At 27.7% G+C, this 18,460-nt stretch overlaps 3 protein-coding genes and 1 long non-coding RNA gene across 7 annotated transcripts in view; 2 read left to right on the top strand and 2 right to left on the bottom strand.

The window, feature by feature from the left end:
* LOC100164731 (proton channel OtopLc) overlaps positions 1 to 18,460 on the top strand; it is a 45,790-nt gene that overhangs the window by 19,148 nt on the left and 8,182 nt on the right. The window lies entirely within an intron of this gene.
* LOC115033788 overlaps positions 1 to 18,460 on the bottom strand; it is a 31,798-nt gene that overhangs the window by 9,957 nt on the left and 3,381 nt on the right. The window lies entirely within an intron of this gene.
* Positions 310 to 3,524, top strand: Vbp1 (prefoldin subunit 3). Its single transcript, NM_001162693.1, is given in 5 exon segments — positions 310 to 462; positions 1,294 to 1,418; positions 2,639 to 2,798; positions 2,894 to 3,006; positions 3,076 to 3,524. Coding segments are annotated over 5 exon segments (546 nt in total). The 5' UTR covers positions 310 to 402; the 3' UTR covers positions 3,164 to 3,524.
* Positions 3,394 to 15,896, bottom strand: LOC100159941 (nuclear pore complex protein nup98). 2 transcript variants are annotated; one of them, XM_008190441.3, is made up of 26 exons: positions 15,737 to 15,896; positions 15,380 to 15,589; positions 15,051 to 15,323; positions 13,366 to 13,586; positions 13,066 to 13,201; positions 11,264 to 11,440; positions 10,785 to 10,885; positions 10,428 to 10,710; positions 9,622 to 9,778; positions 9,436 to 9,556; positions 9,026 to 9,363; positions 8,785 to 8,960; positions 7,954 to 8,202; positions 7,449 to 7,843; positions 7,227 to 7,359; positions 7,001 to 7,150; positions 6,784 to 6,942; positions 6,357 to 6,409; positions 5,809 to 6,117; positions 5,328 to 5,730; positions 4,998 to 5,232; positions 4,520 to 4,924; positions 4,282 to 4,449; positions 4,100 to 4,200; positions 3,824 to 4,040; positions 3,394 to 3,703 (listed from the first exon to the last, which is right to left on the bottom strand). In XM_008190441.3, exons 1-26 carry the CDS (start codon positions 15,741 to 15,743, stop codon positions 3,526 to 3,528), a joined length of 5,355 nt encoding a protein of 1,784 aa, XP_008188663.1. In that variant the 5' UTR covers positions 15,744 to 15,896; the 3' UTR covers positions 3,394 to 3,525. The 2 variants fall into 2 exon arrangements, with proteins under 2 accessions (XP_008188663.1, XP_016664495.1); XM_016809006.1 differs by lacking the exon at positions 15,737 to 15,896 and having other exon boundaries at positions 15,380 to 15,596.

Below are 18,460 nucleotides of genomic sequence, written 5' to 3'. Positions count from 1 at the left end.
GTTGACCACCCATTTACCCCCCCCCCCCTCTCAATACAATAATATTGACCGTATAGCATTTAACAGGGAGATTTCACATTTCACGAATCCTCCGTTTGCACAAAATATTTACCGTATTTAAAATAATTTTAAAAATTACAGTTTATAATATTGTTTCAGTTTTATAATAAGGTTTGTTGCACGAATTAAGATGATATCTATTTTGTTGAAAAAATGATAGTATCTATAGTAGTGCTTCCATGCCATAGAGTATGTTCCATGCAATAACTTACTATCAGATTTAAGGTTAGAAAATTTGGAAAATTTGTTATTAGTTTTCGAAATTTTTTACCAGACTGATGAATATTGAATCGTGAATTGAGAACTGGAGATTGTAGTTTTGTGTAACTTTTCACTTTAAGTATGGAAAAAGAAGGTAGCAAACAGGAAAATAATCCTCGAATACCATCAGCAGTCTTTGTGGTTTGTGAATGCTACAATTTAATAATTATATATTATATATTTTTTCCAATCAATTACAATTTATAATTTAGAAGATATATTATATTATATATAAACATTAGTAGATAGATCACCTCCAAAGCCAATTTCTAAGCTGGATGATGGAGATTCTAAACTATAGACTAAAGACAATTAGTTATCTTGACTAAAAATGTAGAAACTAAAGAATCGTCTAAAGATTAATGAGAAGCTAATAGTGTGCTAAATGTTAGTTTAATAAAGTTCAATTAGGTTAATAATACATTTTAATACAATTTAAAATTATTGAAATTACTGAAATTTAAGTTACGCCTAAAGCAAAATTATATAAATGTGTATTTGGGGCTATGTTTTCAACAACAGCGACATTTTATGGATTTTAACATTCAAGTTAGATTTTAGATGAGTTCAGTAGTTATAATTTGGTACCGAAGTGTCATATTTCACATTATACATTAAATAAATATATATTTTTAAAATATAAGGAATTTAAGTTTAGAATATTTGAATATTTATATAAAATAGAAGTGGGATAGAAAGAGGACATATTAAAAATTAATTTAATTCCAAGTAACTTCAAGGTTCTTAAGATGAGTGTGGTAAGTTCCACCTCACAATGAAATTTCTTAAGAAATTATAGGTTGTGTCAGAGCCAGGTATGGCATTTTTTTAGTTAACAATTTAAAATATGTTAAGTGATTTGTAAATATAAAATTTTTTTTTATGAATATTATCTAAACAATTTTAACCGTTTAATCTAAATAATATATGCATTTAATATTTTTATTGGCATTAACAATATTTTTTATGCAGGATGATGTAGATAAGTTTATGGAAAAAACAGAAAATAGCAGTGTTGAAGATGTACTTAAAAGATTGGATGAGCAACATAGCAAATATAAATTTTTTGAATATAATTTAATTACTAAGAGAAAAAGGTAAAGTATAAAACATAATTGTAATAACATTTTTATTATTTTTTTGTTATTATAGGTACATTAAAATGTCGAAAAAAAATATTTTAACATTAGGTATTCTAAAAATTGTCATTACCAACTAAAGTACCTGTGTAATGATTAATTTTTGTAAAATGAGATTTATGCCTGGGTTTTCTCCCCTTAAAGTGGTATTTATCCATTTTAAGTTATCTTAGAATAGAATTTTCAATTAACAATTGGTTTCTGTGAACCAATAGTGTGGGGATGTGCAAGAGGTTTTTTTTCAAATTTGAAACTAGGTGTATACATAACATTAAACTCAAATTACACCTGTATTTTTATTTTTAGTGTCATATTAACCACTACACCCAGTAAATCTCTGGCTCATTGACACTTCTTCTATTTGAGTAAGATATCATAATATTGTGTAAATCTATACACTATAACATTGTTTAGAGTTAATTGTGGTTTGATTTTTTCTTTATTTCATATAAAATAACAAAGTTTTGTTCGTAATATCTGTAAATTGTAATTTTTTATTAGGTAAAATCTAGGTTTTATCTAAGTATCTACTGCATATTTTTAAGTTGACAATATTATACAATAAAGTTATGTTAAGTACCTCCTGAAAGGCTGTAATTAAAGCCCCGAAAGTTAAGTCAGTGGTCTGTATTTTACCCGTTGTTACTAAATAAAATGTAATTTTTTCTAAAATTTTGTGATAAATTGCCATTGTCATTATTACATTTTATGTAAAAAATCAATTAAATTATTAATGAGTAAATATTCATAATAATTAACTGAGTTTTTAGATGGGACCCAAAAATGTTGTAAGTTGCACCAGCTGAAATTCTTACTTAACATTGAGTTTTAATAATATTATCAAGTAAAATCAGAATTGTGGCATCTTTATTATATTATATTAAAATTAAACATTTATTGTTAAATTTGATTAACTTAAGTTAATATTTTTGTAATTTCATATTATCCTTTTAATATAATATTGTTTAACAAAGAAATTATAGCATTTTACAATTCTGCCCTTAAAATTTGGTAATAGGTGTTTTAATTCACTTATTAACATAACCACAATTTTGATTTAACTAGTAGAATTATGCACTGTGGGTGGACGAAGATAGTACATAATTGCATGTCCTCTTAAGTTTGTCAGTTAAAATAAAATATATTATGAATATCTTGCCTTGGATTTATTATTATAGATTGCAATCACAATTACCAGATTTAGAAAATACCCTGGAGATGATTCAAACAATGAAAGCTCATAAAGGACAACAGTTGAAGACAGACTTTTTATTATCTGATGATGTTTATGCTAAAGCTCATATACAAGGAACTGATAATGTGTATCTTTGGCTTGGTGTAATTATTTTTTGTTCAGCTATTCAATTATTACTTTTATCAATAAACTAAATACATAAGGTGTTTAATTTATTGGTATTTTATATTTATTACAGGCTAATGTCATGTTGGAATATAATCTAGATGATGCCACTGAACTTATTTCAAGAAATATACAATTGGCCACAGATAATATGGGACAAGTTGATGATGATCTTGACTTTCTAAGGTATACTTTTAAACAATTCAATATATTATGTTTATTTTTCTTTTATTACCGGTTTGTAATTATTTTCAGGGATCAGTTCACTACAACCGAAGTTAATATGGCCAGGGTTTACAACTGGGACGTAAAACGACGACAAGCAGCCAAAGCTAAACAATAAAGATTTTATCTATCCATATGAAACACTAATAAATGCTTCTTTTTTTTCATAAAACTAATTTAACCATTAAATAATTATTAAACAAATTATTATTTTTAAAAATTAATCAGTTTATTAACATTTCTAAAATTATTAGCCAAATTTATGATTACAATTATTTTATGTTCATAGTTCTTTCATACTTATATTTAATTATAGCTAATAAAATAACATAAAATTGGTATTATTTTATACCTTCAAAATAATAAAGAAAACCTTTAACATAATTGAGTATATACAACAAATTTGTAATTTATTGAACTGAAATATTATTTATGGACATATAAAAAAATATAATAATAATAAAAATACTCAAAAAAAATTTAAATATATTCGGATAAGGTATTAAGTAATTCTTCTGTTGTGTAATCGTCTGTCATTGATAACTTATTCAAAGGTAGAACTAAAAACTTTAAAACCTTACGATTTGTTGGTTCAATTTTTGATATCAGTTGTCCAATTTGCCGAGTTATAAAACTAGATAATTCAGTTTTAATCATTCTAAAAAAAAAAATGATAGTAATATTACATCATCATCAAAAGTATTTTGAACTTTTAAAAAAACAAAAAGGTTCTGCTACTGTAAAAACGTGACTGAATTATCTAAATAAACTAAATTACCTTTCTTTATTTGTGATTTCAGGCAAACACGAGACTTGATCACATAATGATGCAATGTGTGTTATTGATTTTTCAACAGACATTTTACTTAAATTTTCATTTAAATTTAAATATTCTAAAATAGTTAAACTGTCTTGCAAAGTTGTGGGTATTGACCCATTTATCTTGGAACCATCTATTAACCAATTCAGCAAATGTTTTAATGTTTTTTGTCCATCTAAAATAGAAATAAAAATAAAAATTATGAACAAAATAATATTTTTAAATAACCAATACTTTTTTGAAGCAAATAGTTCGCAAATAAGTGATTTGAAAGAATATTGTGTGCTTCCTGCCACTGTTCAGCTTTAAGGTAACAAATTGCGGCTTCTAAATACCTAAAACCAATAAAAATAAATTAGGCAAGAACTGGAAATATTATTCAATCTTAGCTTTTAAAATTGTTGATAATATCATACTTTTTTTGTGACACAGCCAAAATAGCCTTAGCATTAAATATTATTATTTCTTTAACATTTAACTTTTCTATTACAAAGGTTTCTTTCTCAGAAAGACTGATTTCATAGATATCGCAAACGGGTAGTTCAACGTTTCTTCCAATAAATTCTTCAACTAAACTTTCTCTCCTAGAACAACAATACATTTTTACTAATCTACATCCACGGACAAAGTAATCTTAAAACTTGGATTTATTACAATTGTTCGTCTTTTATATGCATAAGAACAAATACGGCCCATTGCCACTGTCCGTGTGATACCAACTGCGAAGCAAAATTTATATGTAATTGATTGGCATATGTTTCAGACATTTGTGTATAGCCAAGGGATTGTAATGTGTTGTACAAAAGCCAACTAAAATTATAATCCAACGGATCCCGTGTGTGTGTAAAGGGATTTATAATTTTGTCCATTTGGTATGCTGAATCGGTGTAAAGTTTCAGTAAATGGTAACAGACATCATAAGTAGCAAATTTATCATCAATATCAATAATGCCATCATACGTCTTATATGGTTTTAAAGCATAAGAGTCGTCACTTTCAAAAGAATTTTGATATGCATCTAATACTTCTCCAATAGTACTAGTTGAAGGTTGAATGTACCTATAATTTAATTGTATATTGAATTTTAGAACATATACTATGAAAGTTAATAAAAGCCACCAATGATACATACCACAAATGTATGGCAAAAGCTCTGATCCAGTTTAGATTTTCACACACGTTTATTATTCCTTGATTGGAATCAAATAAAGGTTGACCCGAAATCATGGTATACAATTTTAGGTGATCAGTATCCATGAACAGATCAGCTTTGCTGTTGAACCATTGCCAAAGTTGTCGTTGAATGCAACATCTGACAGAATTTTCACTTCCTAACTGTGATAATAATATTGCCAAGATGAATTCATCTAAAACAAATAATATTAGTAATGAAATTAAATAAATATTATTATCAAATAATAAATTGTATTATTTAAAATTAAATAATATTAATGTTACACACTATTGGAAATTGCTAAATTAGAAGCTTCCATAATTTTATGAATTGACACTAGATTTAATATTCTCTGAGATACATTCTCATCAGCATTATTAGAATTTTCTGTCTTTTCTAATATATTTTCTAGCCAATCAGACACTGCCTGTCGTCTAGCCATGTTGTACACATGTTCTTGAGGACAGTCTTTAGTATACAGATTTTCTGGATCTCCCCATAATGCTTTAATCAGCTCCCACACATGAGCATAATGTTCTTCTTCGGGCAGTTCAGAGAAGTGAGACAGCAAATAACAATGAGAATGTAATGCATCAACTCCAAATGTTGGATAAAAGTATGGAATGTTGCCATTTTTAGCATCACAATTACTATTCATCATACAAATTTCTAAGTGTTCATTCAATAATTCCTAAAATAGAATAATTTATATAATCAATACATGTCATGAATTTATATTAGTTATGTAAGTATATGAATTATGACTTACAATGAATGTCTCTGTTTGAACAGGGGTAATAACTTGTAACTTCTGTACAATTGTAGAAGAAGAGTCATTTTTTGCACGCCCAGACAACTCTGTTGATAAATAACTAATATCCAGTCCTTTTTTTGGTAAGCAACTTCCTTTAGATTTTGTATTAATTGTAATAAATGTTAAATTGCCTGACCAAGGAACTTTTGTTGATAAGTTATTCAACAATGCAAGTTTAGTAGACTCGCATGTATTATCAAGTTCTACTTCAAATGGTAACCGAACATTAGAATTGTATAGCAAATTAAACCGTTGAGCTTGAAGCTGTTAAAAAAAAAAATATTTGTAATTCATTATGTACCAGAAAAGTTAAGTAATTAATTAATTATTCAAAAAACAATAAACAGCGAAACTTAAAGTATAAGTATTTGAGTAAATATTAGTTAGATTAAGTAATAAATTATGCAAGGCATTGATTAAAATATAAATTAAAAAAGGATAAGGATCATAAATAATTAATTTATCAAACTAAAACTGGATAGAAAAAATGTATATATACTTACTGGAGCAGTTAAAACTGGTTTTATTAATTCTACAGCTTGAACAACTTTATTTTCTAAAAATAATTAACAAAGTAATTAATAAAAAAACTAAAGTTAAGAATATAATTTAACAAATAATATAGTAACTTATTTTATCTATATTATATATTGATTGCACAACTTTCAAATTTTTAAATAATAATTTTTTTTTATTAAATAGTAGGGTTTCCTATTTCACGTGATTTACGTAAAATTATAGTTTGATTTATAGGACCCGCTGCAGGCACAAAACATACCCCAAAAACTTAAATTATAAACTGCACCCTTCCTCCGATTATGTAACGTCATAAGTTGAAAAAATTATTATTATATTTAATTATTATTAAATTATTATAAAATTATTATTATTTAAACACAAAAACCCAACCAAATCACTTAAATTAATTACTTTGTTTTGTGATGATAAACTTTGGAGATGATTGATTATCTACTGATGTTATTACTGACTTTGATTTCGAAGTATTATCTTGAGTTTTAGGGCTAATTAAACATTCAGGAATTGTTTCCAAAATTTTCTCCAACTTGTCTTCAAATTTATCTTTTTGCCCTGCAAGACTCATTCATTAATAAATTGTATCATTGTTATTAATTATATATAATTATACCATATGTATCATCATCTTGATTCATCAATTCTAACTCATTATAAAAAATATCATCAAATGAAGCTTTCATGCATTGTATCTTTGACGCCTTTAAATTCATTTGTTGAGATAGCTGAGCAGTCACATTAATGCTATTTTCTTTATTGGTGTCTAAAAAAATATGACAAATTTCAATTAAAAATCATCTTAAATATAAAAAATAGCTTTTTTTAGAATTAATTCATACCATAATAATGCATGTGTGAATCATTAGTTAGTTCATTAACAGCAGAGAGTTGAAAGTTTGGTTTTAATAAATACTGATGTGGTAATTGAGCTCTATCAAGACCAACAGAAAGATCTAGCAATGGTTTCATAACCTATTTAAATATGTTTAAGTAGAATATGAATACACAATAAATATATAATTACACTTTAAGAGGAAACTCAAAAAATAATTTATACATACATTTTGCTTTGGGCTAACGTTTTCTGTTGATTTTATAGTTTTAGGTTTTTGTAAAATTGATTTAGATTCAATAGTACGTTCCACAATATTTTCATCATCATCATCAGAATCTACAAGCGCATACTTTGAGAAATGTTCAACATTAAACACCCAAGATCCTGTATCCGGACGATAATCTACAAATTGAGTACTTAGTTTGGCACATGCTCTTTGAAGTTTAACAACAAAATTTGTAGCTGCAATACGATCAGGGTTAGTGATTGGTTGCTTTGTCGTTTTATCATTAGGCCAGACTCTATCCAAAGTAACAGTAGCCTTTCTATTTAACCCTTCTCCTAGAGGGGGCTTGAGTTCGTCATCTTGGTAAATTATAATTTCTCTATGTCTTATGTGAACTGAAATAATAATACAATTTTATTTTATTTTTTTGGATCATTAATAATACACCATACATTTGAAAAGACAAACTAAAACATTTAATTGAAAAACCACTGCTTCTTTTTACCTATAGTATCCAAGTCTAGACCGGCAACATTCAAACGATCAGGAAAATAAACATTTCCAAAGTCATAGCGTCCTATTGTAAAACCATCTACAAAACATGATCCGTCATCATCTACTAATTCTGCCAATTCATTCATGGGTGGAATAGTATAATATCCAACACGTCTTAACTTTATCCCAGTAGGATGATCTTCTGCTTCAGGAGAATTGGGATCAATTGAAGGTTCTTGGTTATCATTGACGACAGTATCTAAAGCCGGGCAGAAACATTAAATACAATAATAATATATTTTAATGTATAAAAACAATATTTAAAATAATTTGTGTTTTTAGCTATTATTGTTTTGGAGCAAGGAACTAATTAACATCAGTTTATCATTATCAACGCTTACATTTTCACCAAGGGTTGCATGCTCTTAAAATTGCTTATCATACCCCTAATCCCCAGGTCTCCACATTTCTAATACAATATAAATTAAACTTTAGTATTTTATTTTAAACACCCAATATTGTTGAAAGTTGAAATTGTTTTACATGTTCAACTTAGACTATTGTAATTGAACTAAGAATGTATTATTTCCATTTAGATAAATATGTAATTTCTGTATATTTTAGAATCCTATCACAAATTTGACTATTATAAATGCAATTTTTGAAAAATCTTTTTTGTTTTATTATTAAACATATAATAAATCAATAATGCTAAAAAAATAATGAATCAAAAAAAGCAAGACTAATGCCCATTATTTCAAAAATGTCTTCAATGTTTCTTGTTTAATTTAGATATTATTTATTTATTATCATTAAAGTATATAATTGACAATTTGCTTACCAGTAATATTATTTCGAGAAGTTTCATTGGCTTCTGTTCCCTTTGAAGTATTCAAATTGTTTTGTTTGTTACTTTGTAATTGAGAAATTGTGTTGTTTTCTTCAATTAAAGACAAATTAACAGTGTGTGAACTATCTTCCGGTGAGTTTTGTTTATTGTAAAAATATTGCTCTAATCTAAAACAAAAATAAAAAATTATTTATAAATTTAATACATTAAATCACAAGTATTTATATATTACTTAGCAAGTGGTTTTGTATGCATAATTATACTATTTCCATTGTTTAATTTACTACAGTCATTGATGTCTTTTTTTAAATTCAATTTCTTACAGCCTGATCTTGGAGAGGAAACATTAAGTAGTAGTGAATTATCACCTACTTTATCTCGACATTTCATTGTTGGTGGAGATTCTTCAAGTCCATCAAATAAGGACTTACGATTAAATTGAGGGAAATTTCTACGAATTTGAGGTATTCTCTTTGGTGTTGGTATTGGAGAAACTTTATAGCTACCAAACTTTTCAAATGATACACTTTGTGAACGCACAAGAGATGAATCATCTACTTTTGATACATCCTAATTTAAACACATATTTAATTTTAATTTTAATAAAATATACAATGAATCTTTTAGCACTATTTAAGGTACCTTATAAAATCTTTTGAACAAAGGTGAATCTCCATATGGCATTGCTTTTAATGTGTCTAGTTGTAATTGCATTTGATTACTCTGTGATGCCTGATTTGTAGATAGTTGAACGTTATTGGTACTAAAATTAAAATATTATATTTAGTTTCAGAAGTTATAAATTTACTTTTATTCAAACTTAATTACTTTCCAAAAAGTCCAATTCCACCAGCTTGTTGGCTATTACCAAAAAATGATGTACCACCTGTACCAAAAGTACTAGGATTAGAAGATCCAAAAAGTCCACTTCCTTGTGTTCCTTGTCCAAATAACCCTCCAGGTTTTGCCGCATTATTAAATACACCTACAATTAAAATTAAATTATGTATTTTCATTGTAATTTATTGACTGTCATAGTATGCATTCTACCAGCCATTGTCTCTGCTAAGGGATGGGGTCTACCTGCAGCCGACTGATATTTACATGGGCTTATGATGTTTAATAGATACGATCTAACATGTATCTTTTGGTTAACACTTTATCATAATAACTTTTGATAACAATGCTTCAATTTAAATGTATAGACACTAATTACTTATTGCACAACACTACAATTTATTCTAAATACTTATTGACACTCACACAGTCACACACTCAATATGTAGGCAAAAAATTTTTATTTAATCATGAGTAGCGATGAATCAACTACCAATTTTTAATTAGTAAAAATGTTTAAACGAACGATGAAAATGCCTAATGTAAAAACTAATAAGTGTGGAAGTGAGATGAATTTGTACATATGTTAGAGGAAAGGGGCTAAGAAAGGAGTGTATTACTTTGCAATTGATAAGGATGTCAAACAACTTTTTTTTATGGAGTGATATATTTTTTAGAGAATTTTTTATTTATTTTAAAATTATTATTTTTTTGTTTGCTAATAGATTGCATACTTAATGATAGCCAGTTTACTTCCATAATTATTATTTAGATTAGATTATAATAATTGTATAAACCTGTTTGTTGATTTGTTGGTTGATTAAACAATGATGTGGTTGGAGCCTTATTAAAAGCATTAGAACCAAATAATCCACCAGTAGCTGGTTGTGCTGTAGATGTAGATCCAAAAGCATTGTTTGTACCAAAAGCTGGAGTAGTCATTTGAAAACCAGTATTAGCAGGTTTACTCCCAAAAAGACCATTTGCACTAGTAGATGTATTAGTTCCAAAACCAAAACCTGTTGTTGTTTGTGTTGATCCAAGACCAAATGCTGGTTTATTTTGACCAAATAAATTGTTCTAAAAATATTTTTATAATTATTTGGTAGTTCATACAGGAATAAAAAAAATCTTTATAAAGCAATAATAATAACCTGAGCGGGTTGTCCGAATCCAGTTTGACCAAACCCAGTAGTTTGAGTACCAAAAGTTGAAGGAGCAGTACTTCCAAATATATTTGTCTGAGGAGCAGCAACTTAAAAATAAATATTTATTAAAATGTATTTAAAATATTGGAATATAATCCAGAGTTTAACTAAAATTACTACACACACTAAAAAATATAACAATAATTATTAATTAATAAAAACTTATATGAGTAAATTAAGAAATCATATATAACGATGAGACTAGATTTCTAATCTAAATAAGTCCTAATAAGAGGATCATTGCTACCATAATTAGTGGTATACATAGGCGCAAATCACAAATAGATAGCAAAAATAATATACTTAATAATGATTTAAGATAAGGAAAAAACAGACCAACGTGGAAAGATATGATTATGATTGATTATAAATAATACATCAGCAAAATCTGATTAAATATATACAATTTTTATTTTGAAAATTACCTCCAAATGGTTTAGCTGTTTGAGCTGTATTAGATCCAAAAATATTTGGTTGAGTTGTATTCATACCAAATGGTTGAGTAGATGGTTGAGTAGAAAATGCTGATGTTGGTTGTTGAGGTTTTCCAAATATGCTATTTTGTGCCCCAAAAACATTTGAAGTACCAGTGTTTCCAAATCCTATTTATTTTATACGACTTTTAATATATTTATTTATATTTAAGTACAATAAAAGTTTATAACTTCAAGTCCAATACAGGCCTAAATTATGACTCACTATTTAATAAAAATAATAAATTGTTGATTGTGCCCCTTAAGTAGATTAAGGTACACAATGGAGGTCAATCACGATTTTATAGGCTATAGTATTTATAATTTATGTCTATGGCTTAATTTACATAACCTTAATTCGGGCGAGTCCAAATGATTAGACTATTTTGAAATATCAACATTTTTTAAATTATAAAAACTAATAATATATGCTTGAACATAAAATACTTCACCAACATTTTTTTAAACCAGTCAACATTTTGATTATTAAGTTTGTACAAATTGTTGTATATAAATTAAGTATTTAAAAAAGTATATAAGTATATCAATGGTGACACGGCAACAGGGTTAAGCGACATAATTCATAGTTTTCAGGAGAGCCCAAAAACTTTTTTTCGTGATTTAATTATTTTTTTTTCTAGATATGCAATAACTTTTTACAGTAAGAATAGGGAATTATTTCGTTGAATAATTTTGTTTTTGTCTTTATCTCCTATATTTGTATACAGCGCTTATGCCTTATTTTTTTTACTTAATTTACCTGATGGTTCTAATATATTTATCCCCATTGAATTATTATATTTTATAGTGATAACTATTTTTATTTGAAACCAATAAAATAATATTATATCACACGTTCTTTAAAATAAAATTTAGGTACACAAATATTTTCTGCAAAAAAAAAAAAAAATATGAAACTTTATTAAAATAACATAACGAGTAATGACAAATAATATTATTAATCAATAAAATAATATTATTTAAGATGTTTAATTTAATTAGATAAAATGGTCATAATGAGTTGTATAATAAGATGAATAACTTTTCAATAAATAATTAAAGATCAATGTAAAATAATGCATTGCCAAACAAAAATCGGCTAGTGCATTCATTTTTGTATACCTAATACCTATAAATGCTATAATGCCACACTTCTTACTAGAATAAAATATTTTGCATAAAAGTTAACTCACCTACTGACTATCATAAATAATTGGTTTGGCCAATTCTGATGAAATGTTTAAGGGCCTGTTTTACAATCATAGTTTAAACCTTGGTTATGCTTAACCCACTGATTTTACGGGCCGAATTTCACGGTTTAACCTTAGTTTAACTATTGTGAAACGGGCCTACAAATATAAATTAAGATAATAATATTATTTTAAATCAATGTCAGTTGTACACTTGTACTACAATCTTATCATATCTTTGAAATATCAGTTATATAAAAAGTTCGAGTACAAGCAACATACCATTTCCATAAACGTCGTTTGTCTCCTTGTTTATTCTCTATTTTTGTCGTTTAGACCCATTATCTTAGAAGACAAAATATAAAGTGTCGTTTAGACTTCAAACTTAAAATTCAAATTACCATGATCATAAATGTCACAGCTGTTTTTGCGCATGCGCAATGGACATAAAAAATATCTTTTTATCCAACGGTATAAACAGTGTCGCTTAGACCCTTTTGCCGTGTCACCATCAATATAATATAACCCTAAAAAAAAAAAATTAAAAAAAAAAATTTTATTTACCTCCAAGTGCAGGTGTTGTTGAGGTAGCACCAAAAAGTGGTTTATTATCATTCGCTCCAAATAAACCCGTACTTGTCGTTGTTGTAGAACTAAACAACGTTTTAGGAGATCCGAAAATTCCGCCGCCAACAGCACCCTATGAAAAAATAATAAATTAAAAATAAATAAGTAGTAGTTTAGGTTATAATAATAATATACTAACAATTATTGTAATTTCAAATATTTGTCATAAATGATAAAACTAATATTGAAAAATAAAAAAATTAGCATAACATAAAATTATTCTTATTTTCAGGTTACCTGTTGTCCAACTTTGCGGTTTGCAGAATAATCTTCAAATCTAAGTTCCTCAAATATTTTTGTGTCATATTCTTTCATAACAGTTATTGATTGATGTCTAGTATTAATTGTTTGATTTACACCATTTCTGACCATTGTATCAGTACCAGTTACAGGATTAAATTTTATGGTTGTGCCACCAGCAGATGTTGCTCCAAATCCTGTTGTAGCACCAAAGGTACCTGTAAAATAGGTACATATAATGGATAACATTTATTTAAAATACCTTAAGTCCAGCAATTGTAATTTAGAACAATTTATATATTTATTTTAAAGAATCTGAAATGAATACTATAGTATATATATATTTGTTTGTGAATTTATATTATTAATATTTTTTTTAACGCTAGAGATTCAAAATAATCTATGAAGATATTTAAATCAGTTTACACAAAATGTATATAATGATTAAGAGAACATTATACCCTAAAATGTGTTAATCCCATCTTACTAACATATAAAAGCAAACTTTACGTTCAATATAATTAATTTTCCTCTTTATTTTTTAACATAGTGAATTGATCTATAATAAAACTTAAAAGTAAAAATACTATCCAGGATCCCTCGGAAACTTTTTTATGCTTTAATTTTGTAGCAAGTGATAAGGGTTTTAAATTTCACAAAAAGTGAACAATTATAAAATGATCATAACTTGCTATAAAATTAATTAAATTTTGAAAAAAAACCTGTAATACCATAAGTAAAGAGTATAACATCTTCTTAATAGGGTGAGAATTTTTTATGACTTTCATGCCTTTTTGCTTTTAGTTGTGCACATTGCTGACCAAATTATAGTTATTTTTTTGGTATGTCACAAAGGCAGTTACATTACATTTTATTTGCAAATGTTTTCAAATTTTGATTATAAATGCATTATTGTTTTTCATTAGAATATTTTTTATACTGAGGGCCATATTTTTCAAAATTCTAAATGTATATAAAAAGTTTTTATTTTTATTATTAGATTTACTGCGTACAAATGGCCTGTTCACACTACTCACGCATGTCATACATGCTATAACAGACACACACCCATAAATAGAAGTTATTGTGGGTGTCACAACTCACAAAAACACTAAAATACTAATATAAAACGCGTAGTTTCAATTAATAATCTAGGAAATATTTAGAGAAAGTTTTGAATGAATAACACATTTTATTCTGTCATATTTGATGGCTTTAGTTTGATATTTTTGAGCATATTAACATGAGTTAAACTTCACAAGATTTCAAATAAATGATAAAGTAATCAAGTTAATAACTTGATAATATACTGATAAAATCTGCTTTTAAATATTTAAAATATAGGTTTAGAGAAAACAATTATTGACTATGTTCATTGTTTTCCTGTTTCCTCACGACTATTTTGGTAATCACTTAACACTAATATATAACTTTGCTGGTTACTAATTCTGATTTGTAAAATTTAGTAAGTTTTGATCTTATAACTGCATGTCGTAAGTGCTGTGTGGTATTTCATTCAGTTACAAAAAAATAGGAATTTAAAACAGATGGTTGACCATGGAAAAGTGGTAAGATTTGTAACATAAAAAATTATTCAAAAAATGTTTGTCCTGGTTTAAGTAATATAAAATATGACAATCCTATTAAATATCCCAATCTTAATGATTATTTTTATGGATTACCAGTAGTAGAAGCTCCAAACATTCCGGTTCCTGCAGTGCTCGCTTGAGGTGTACCAAATATATTACCAGTTGGCTGCGCGACTGGTGTTCCAAAAGCGAATCCTGTTCCAACTGGTTTTGATTGTCCAAATGAAGTATTAGGATTACTAGAACCAAATAATCCACCTCCAGTATTTCCCCCCATCGAAGCATTTTGCTGGCCAAATAACCCTCCAGTAGATGCCGATGTTGCTGTAGGAGTTCCAAACAGTGAAGTTCCACCGGTATTGAAACCTAATAAAATACTTTCATTTCTTCTGATATTTTACAATTTAACTCTAAATAATAACCTCCAAATGTTGGTTGAGCGGTAGGTGTCTGACCAAATGCAGGCGCAGCAGCAGTAGACCCAAATAATCCCGTATTAGGCTGTGTAGTTTGATTAAATAGTGATGTATTTGTTTGACCAAATACTGCAGGGGCTGCGGGCTTACCAAATGCTGACTGACCAAATCCTGACGTGTTTCCGGTCGCGCCGGAGAATGCACCTGATCCAGAACCTGTCATATTTAGTACAACATAAAATAAAGATAACGTTAAAGTTGATAAATATAATTTTGTACAATTATTTTAACAAATTTCTTAATGTATGTATAATAATAATGTAATAAAATAACTATTAATAACGAAATACTCAAACCACTTACCAAACATTCTAGTCTGAGAAAAACCTTTACCTACTTCAAAAATTATAATGTCATATTATCTGAGGTACATAATATTTCAATAATAAAGAAAAACAATGTAATAATAAAACAACGTGAAAATAACTGAAATCTCAACTCAAAGACGATTGACGAATGTCAACTTACTTAAGTCTTAAATAATGTTACTGATAAAATGTGATATGATAGGAGTACCAACTTAAATAAATTCAATGATCCTTGAAAACAAGCAGTGACCGTTAAGGGGGGTTCACACTACACCGTGTCGTGTGAACCCACCTTTAAACCATAGAAACCCTTTACAGCTGGTCTGATATATTCATAGATATATATAACAAGATTTGAAAATGTAATGAAAGAATCCTCATAAATTTGTCTACCTTTACAGAAAAAAAAAATGTCTACAAGAAAGTCAAATTAAATTTTTATGAGCGTTTGAGATTCATATTTTTACAACATTTGATATTCACTCGATTACTCATGTAACGATTTCCTTATTTTGTTGTAATTAAAATACGAATGACTGTAGATCCTTGAAAATTTCACTGAATGTTTATATTAGCATTTTCTATACACGATAAAATTTTGAAAATTATTTGACTTTTTTTGAGCTCTTTACGGACATTGTCAGTTTTAAATTTTAGATTCTGAGCGGAGCGATGAAGCTGTTCGTTTTACAATGGTGTTTATTTTATTTATTTATTTTAGGTCTGAGTGGAACGATGAATGTATTGATTTTACAATGATGTGTGTTTTTTTTTTATTAATTTTTTTATTTTATTTTTTATTTTATTTTTTATTTTATTTTGTGTCTGTCATAACCTTTTAGGACTGTTAAAATCCAGTAAAAATCTGGAATAACTATTTTAGTTATTTTGTTGTGATTGTATAATATTATTTGTGGGTACTTGAAACTTCTAAAGTACACTATTATATATATCTATGATAGTACCACGGTTTGTTGTTGATGTATAACGCGTTACCTAATGGATATTGTGATATGATTAATTTGAAAATTATTAATAATACTATAGATAAGTATACCTATAATAATATGTATGTCTAATATCTAGACTGACAAACCGTCTCCGCTCAGAATCGTTTTTCTTATACAGTGATATTATATCATTGAATTCAAATTTAATACTATCCATTACACAGTTACCCACTTGTAACCTACTGTACAGCAGAGCGACATCCACTTACCCACCTTTTTTTATTTTTATATCCTGTATACAAAATTTCTACCAGAAGGAGTGCTTCGATTTCAACATATAGTACCTTATCTTTTAGAAAATTGGACCAAGGTGGTACTTTAGAGAGGTCATTTTCCGATTTTCTTAATAGTTATTTAATGCCACGGGAAAAACCACCGAAAAATTATGAAAAAACGCTAAAAATGGGATTTTAATTTCTAATGCCTTGTTTATCACCATAGAAACGAATAAAAAATAAAAAAAACCGGCCAAGTGCGAGTCGGACTCGCGCACGAAGGGTTCCGTATCATAATTCATTATTCAATATTTTCATATCTTGAATAGAAACGTTATGTAATGTATATTATATTTAAATGTATGTAGGTAAATAATAAACAAAATTTATAAGATAAATGGGTTGTTTGTGCCCGTGGCAACGACTTATAACGATTCAATATAATTCTGTATTGAAATTTATAGAACGAATCGTTTTATACGATGTCACTCATGGCAACCATTTATAAACAAAAATTTGGATCTGAAATCTCAAAATTCATGTTTTAGCACCTACCGGGGTTGCTCCTCTTCCTTTTTTTAGTATTTGTTGTTATAGCATCCACGGAAATACATAATCTGTGAAATTTTCAACTTTCTAACTTTCATAGTTCATGAGATACAGCCTGGTGACAGTCGACAGACAGACGGACGGACGGACATCCGAGCGAAAGTAATAGGCTTCCGTAGGGAAACGTATGGAACCCTAATGATAATATTATAATATTAATTCAACTTACAAAAAAATAAATAAATAATAAAAATGTGTTGGTAAGCGCATAACTCAACAACGCCTGGACCGATTTGGCTGAAATTTTTTTTCAACTGTTCGGAATTGCCAGGAGAAGGTTTTTATGAACGAATATTTTTAAAAAGTCTACCGAATAAGTAGAAAAAGTGCAAAAACTATTTATTGATGTCTGTGATTTGAACCCGATACCGTTAAAATATAAAAAATAAATTAAAACTATAATATTTTTGTGTTGCCATGGAAATGTTATAGACAATATTTATTCAATTTAATTGTTTGAATAAAATATAATAAAAAATTACTGGGAAGACCTTAAAAAAATTTGTATTAAAAAAACATAATAATTTATTTTTGATATGCCTCCTATACGACAAAGCAATTTAGGTAGAATAACCCGAAATGCTACCAACCAAGCTAATTACCGATCTAACCAAAGTCCACAAGAACGTGACGACCAAAATGAACGTGAAATAATTCGGATATCACAAACGCGTGAAGTGCGAACGCGAAATTCAACTAATAATCGCGCAAACATGAATCGAGCTGCTTTTAGTTACGATGTGTCAATTGACTACAGTAACTACCAGTGTGTTGTTATTGGTTCTATGAACTCAGTTTGCTCATATTGTAAGGCTTTGAAATACAAAAACGAGGCCAATGGTTTGTGTTGCGAAAATGGTAAAGTGAAATTGATACCATTGGATC

The sequence above is a fragment of the Acyrthosiphon pisum genome, chromosome A1 (assembly GCF_005508785.2).
Source record: "Acyrthosiphon pisum isolate AL4f chromosome A1, pea_aphid_22Mar2018_4r6ur, whole genome shotgun sequence".
Taxonomy (NCBI): Eukaryota; Metazoa; Arthropoda; class Insecta; order Hemiptera; family Aphididae; genus Acyrthosiphon; species Acyrthosiphon pisum.
Note: the sequence above shows the minus strand (reverse complement) of the source record. Positions and strands in the feature narration are given on the sequence as shown.

Bases quoted from the DNA above. Each gene is read 5' to 3' on its own strand.
- LOC100159941 (XM_008190441.3), bottom strand. The intron at 10,886-11,263 runs GTAATTTTCAAA...TTTATTTTTAAG, and splicing joins AACAGCTAAACCATTTGGAG to TTGCTGCTCCTCAGACAAAT. The intron at 6,943-7,000 runs GTATAATTATAT...TGAGTCTTGCAG, and splicing joins TCAAGATGATGATACATATG to GGCAAAAAGATAAATTTGAA.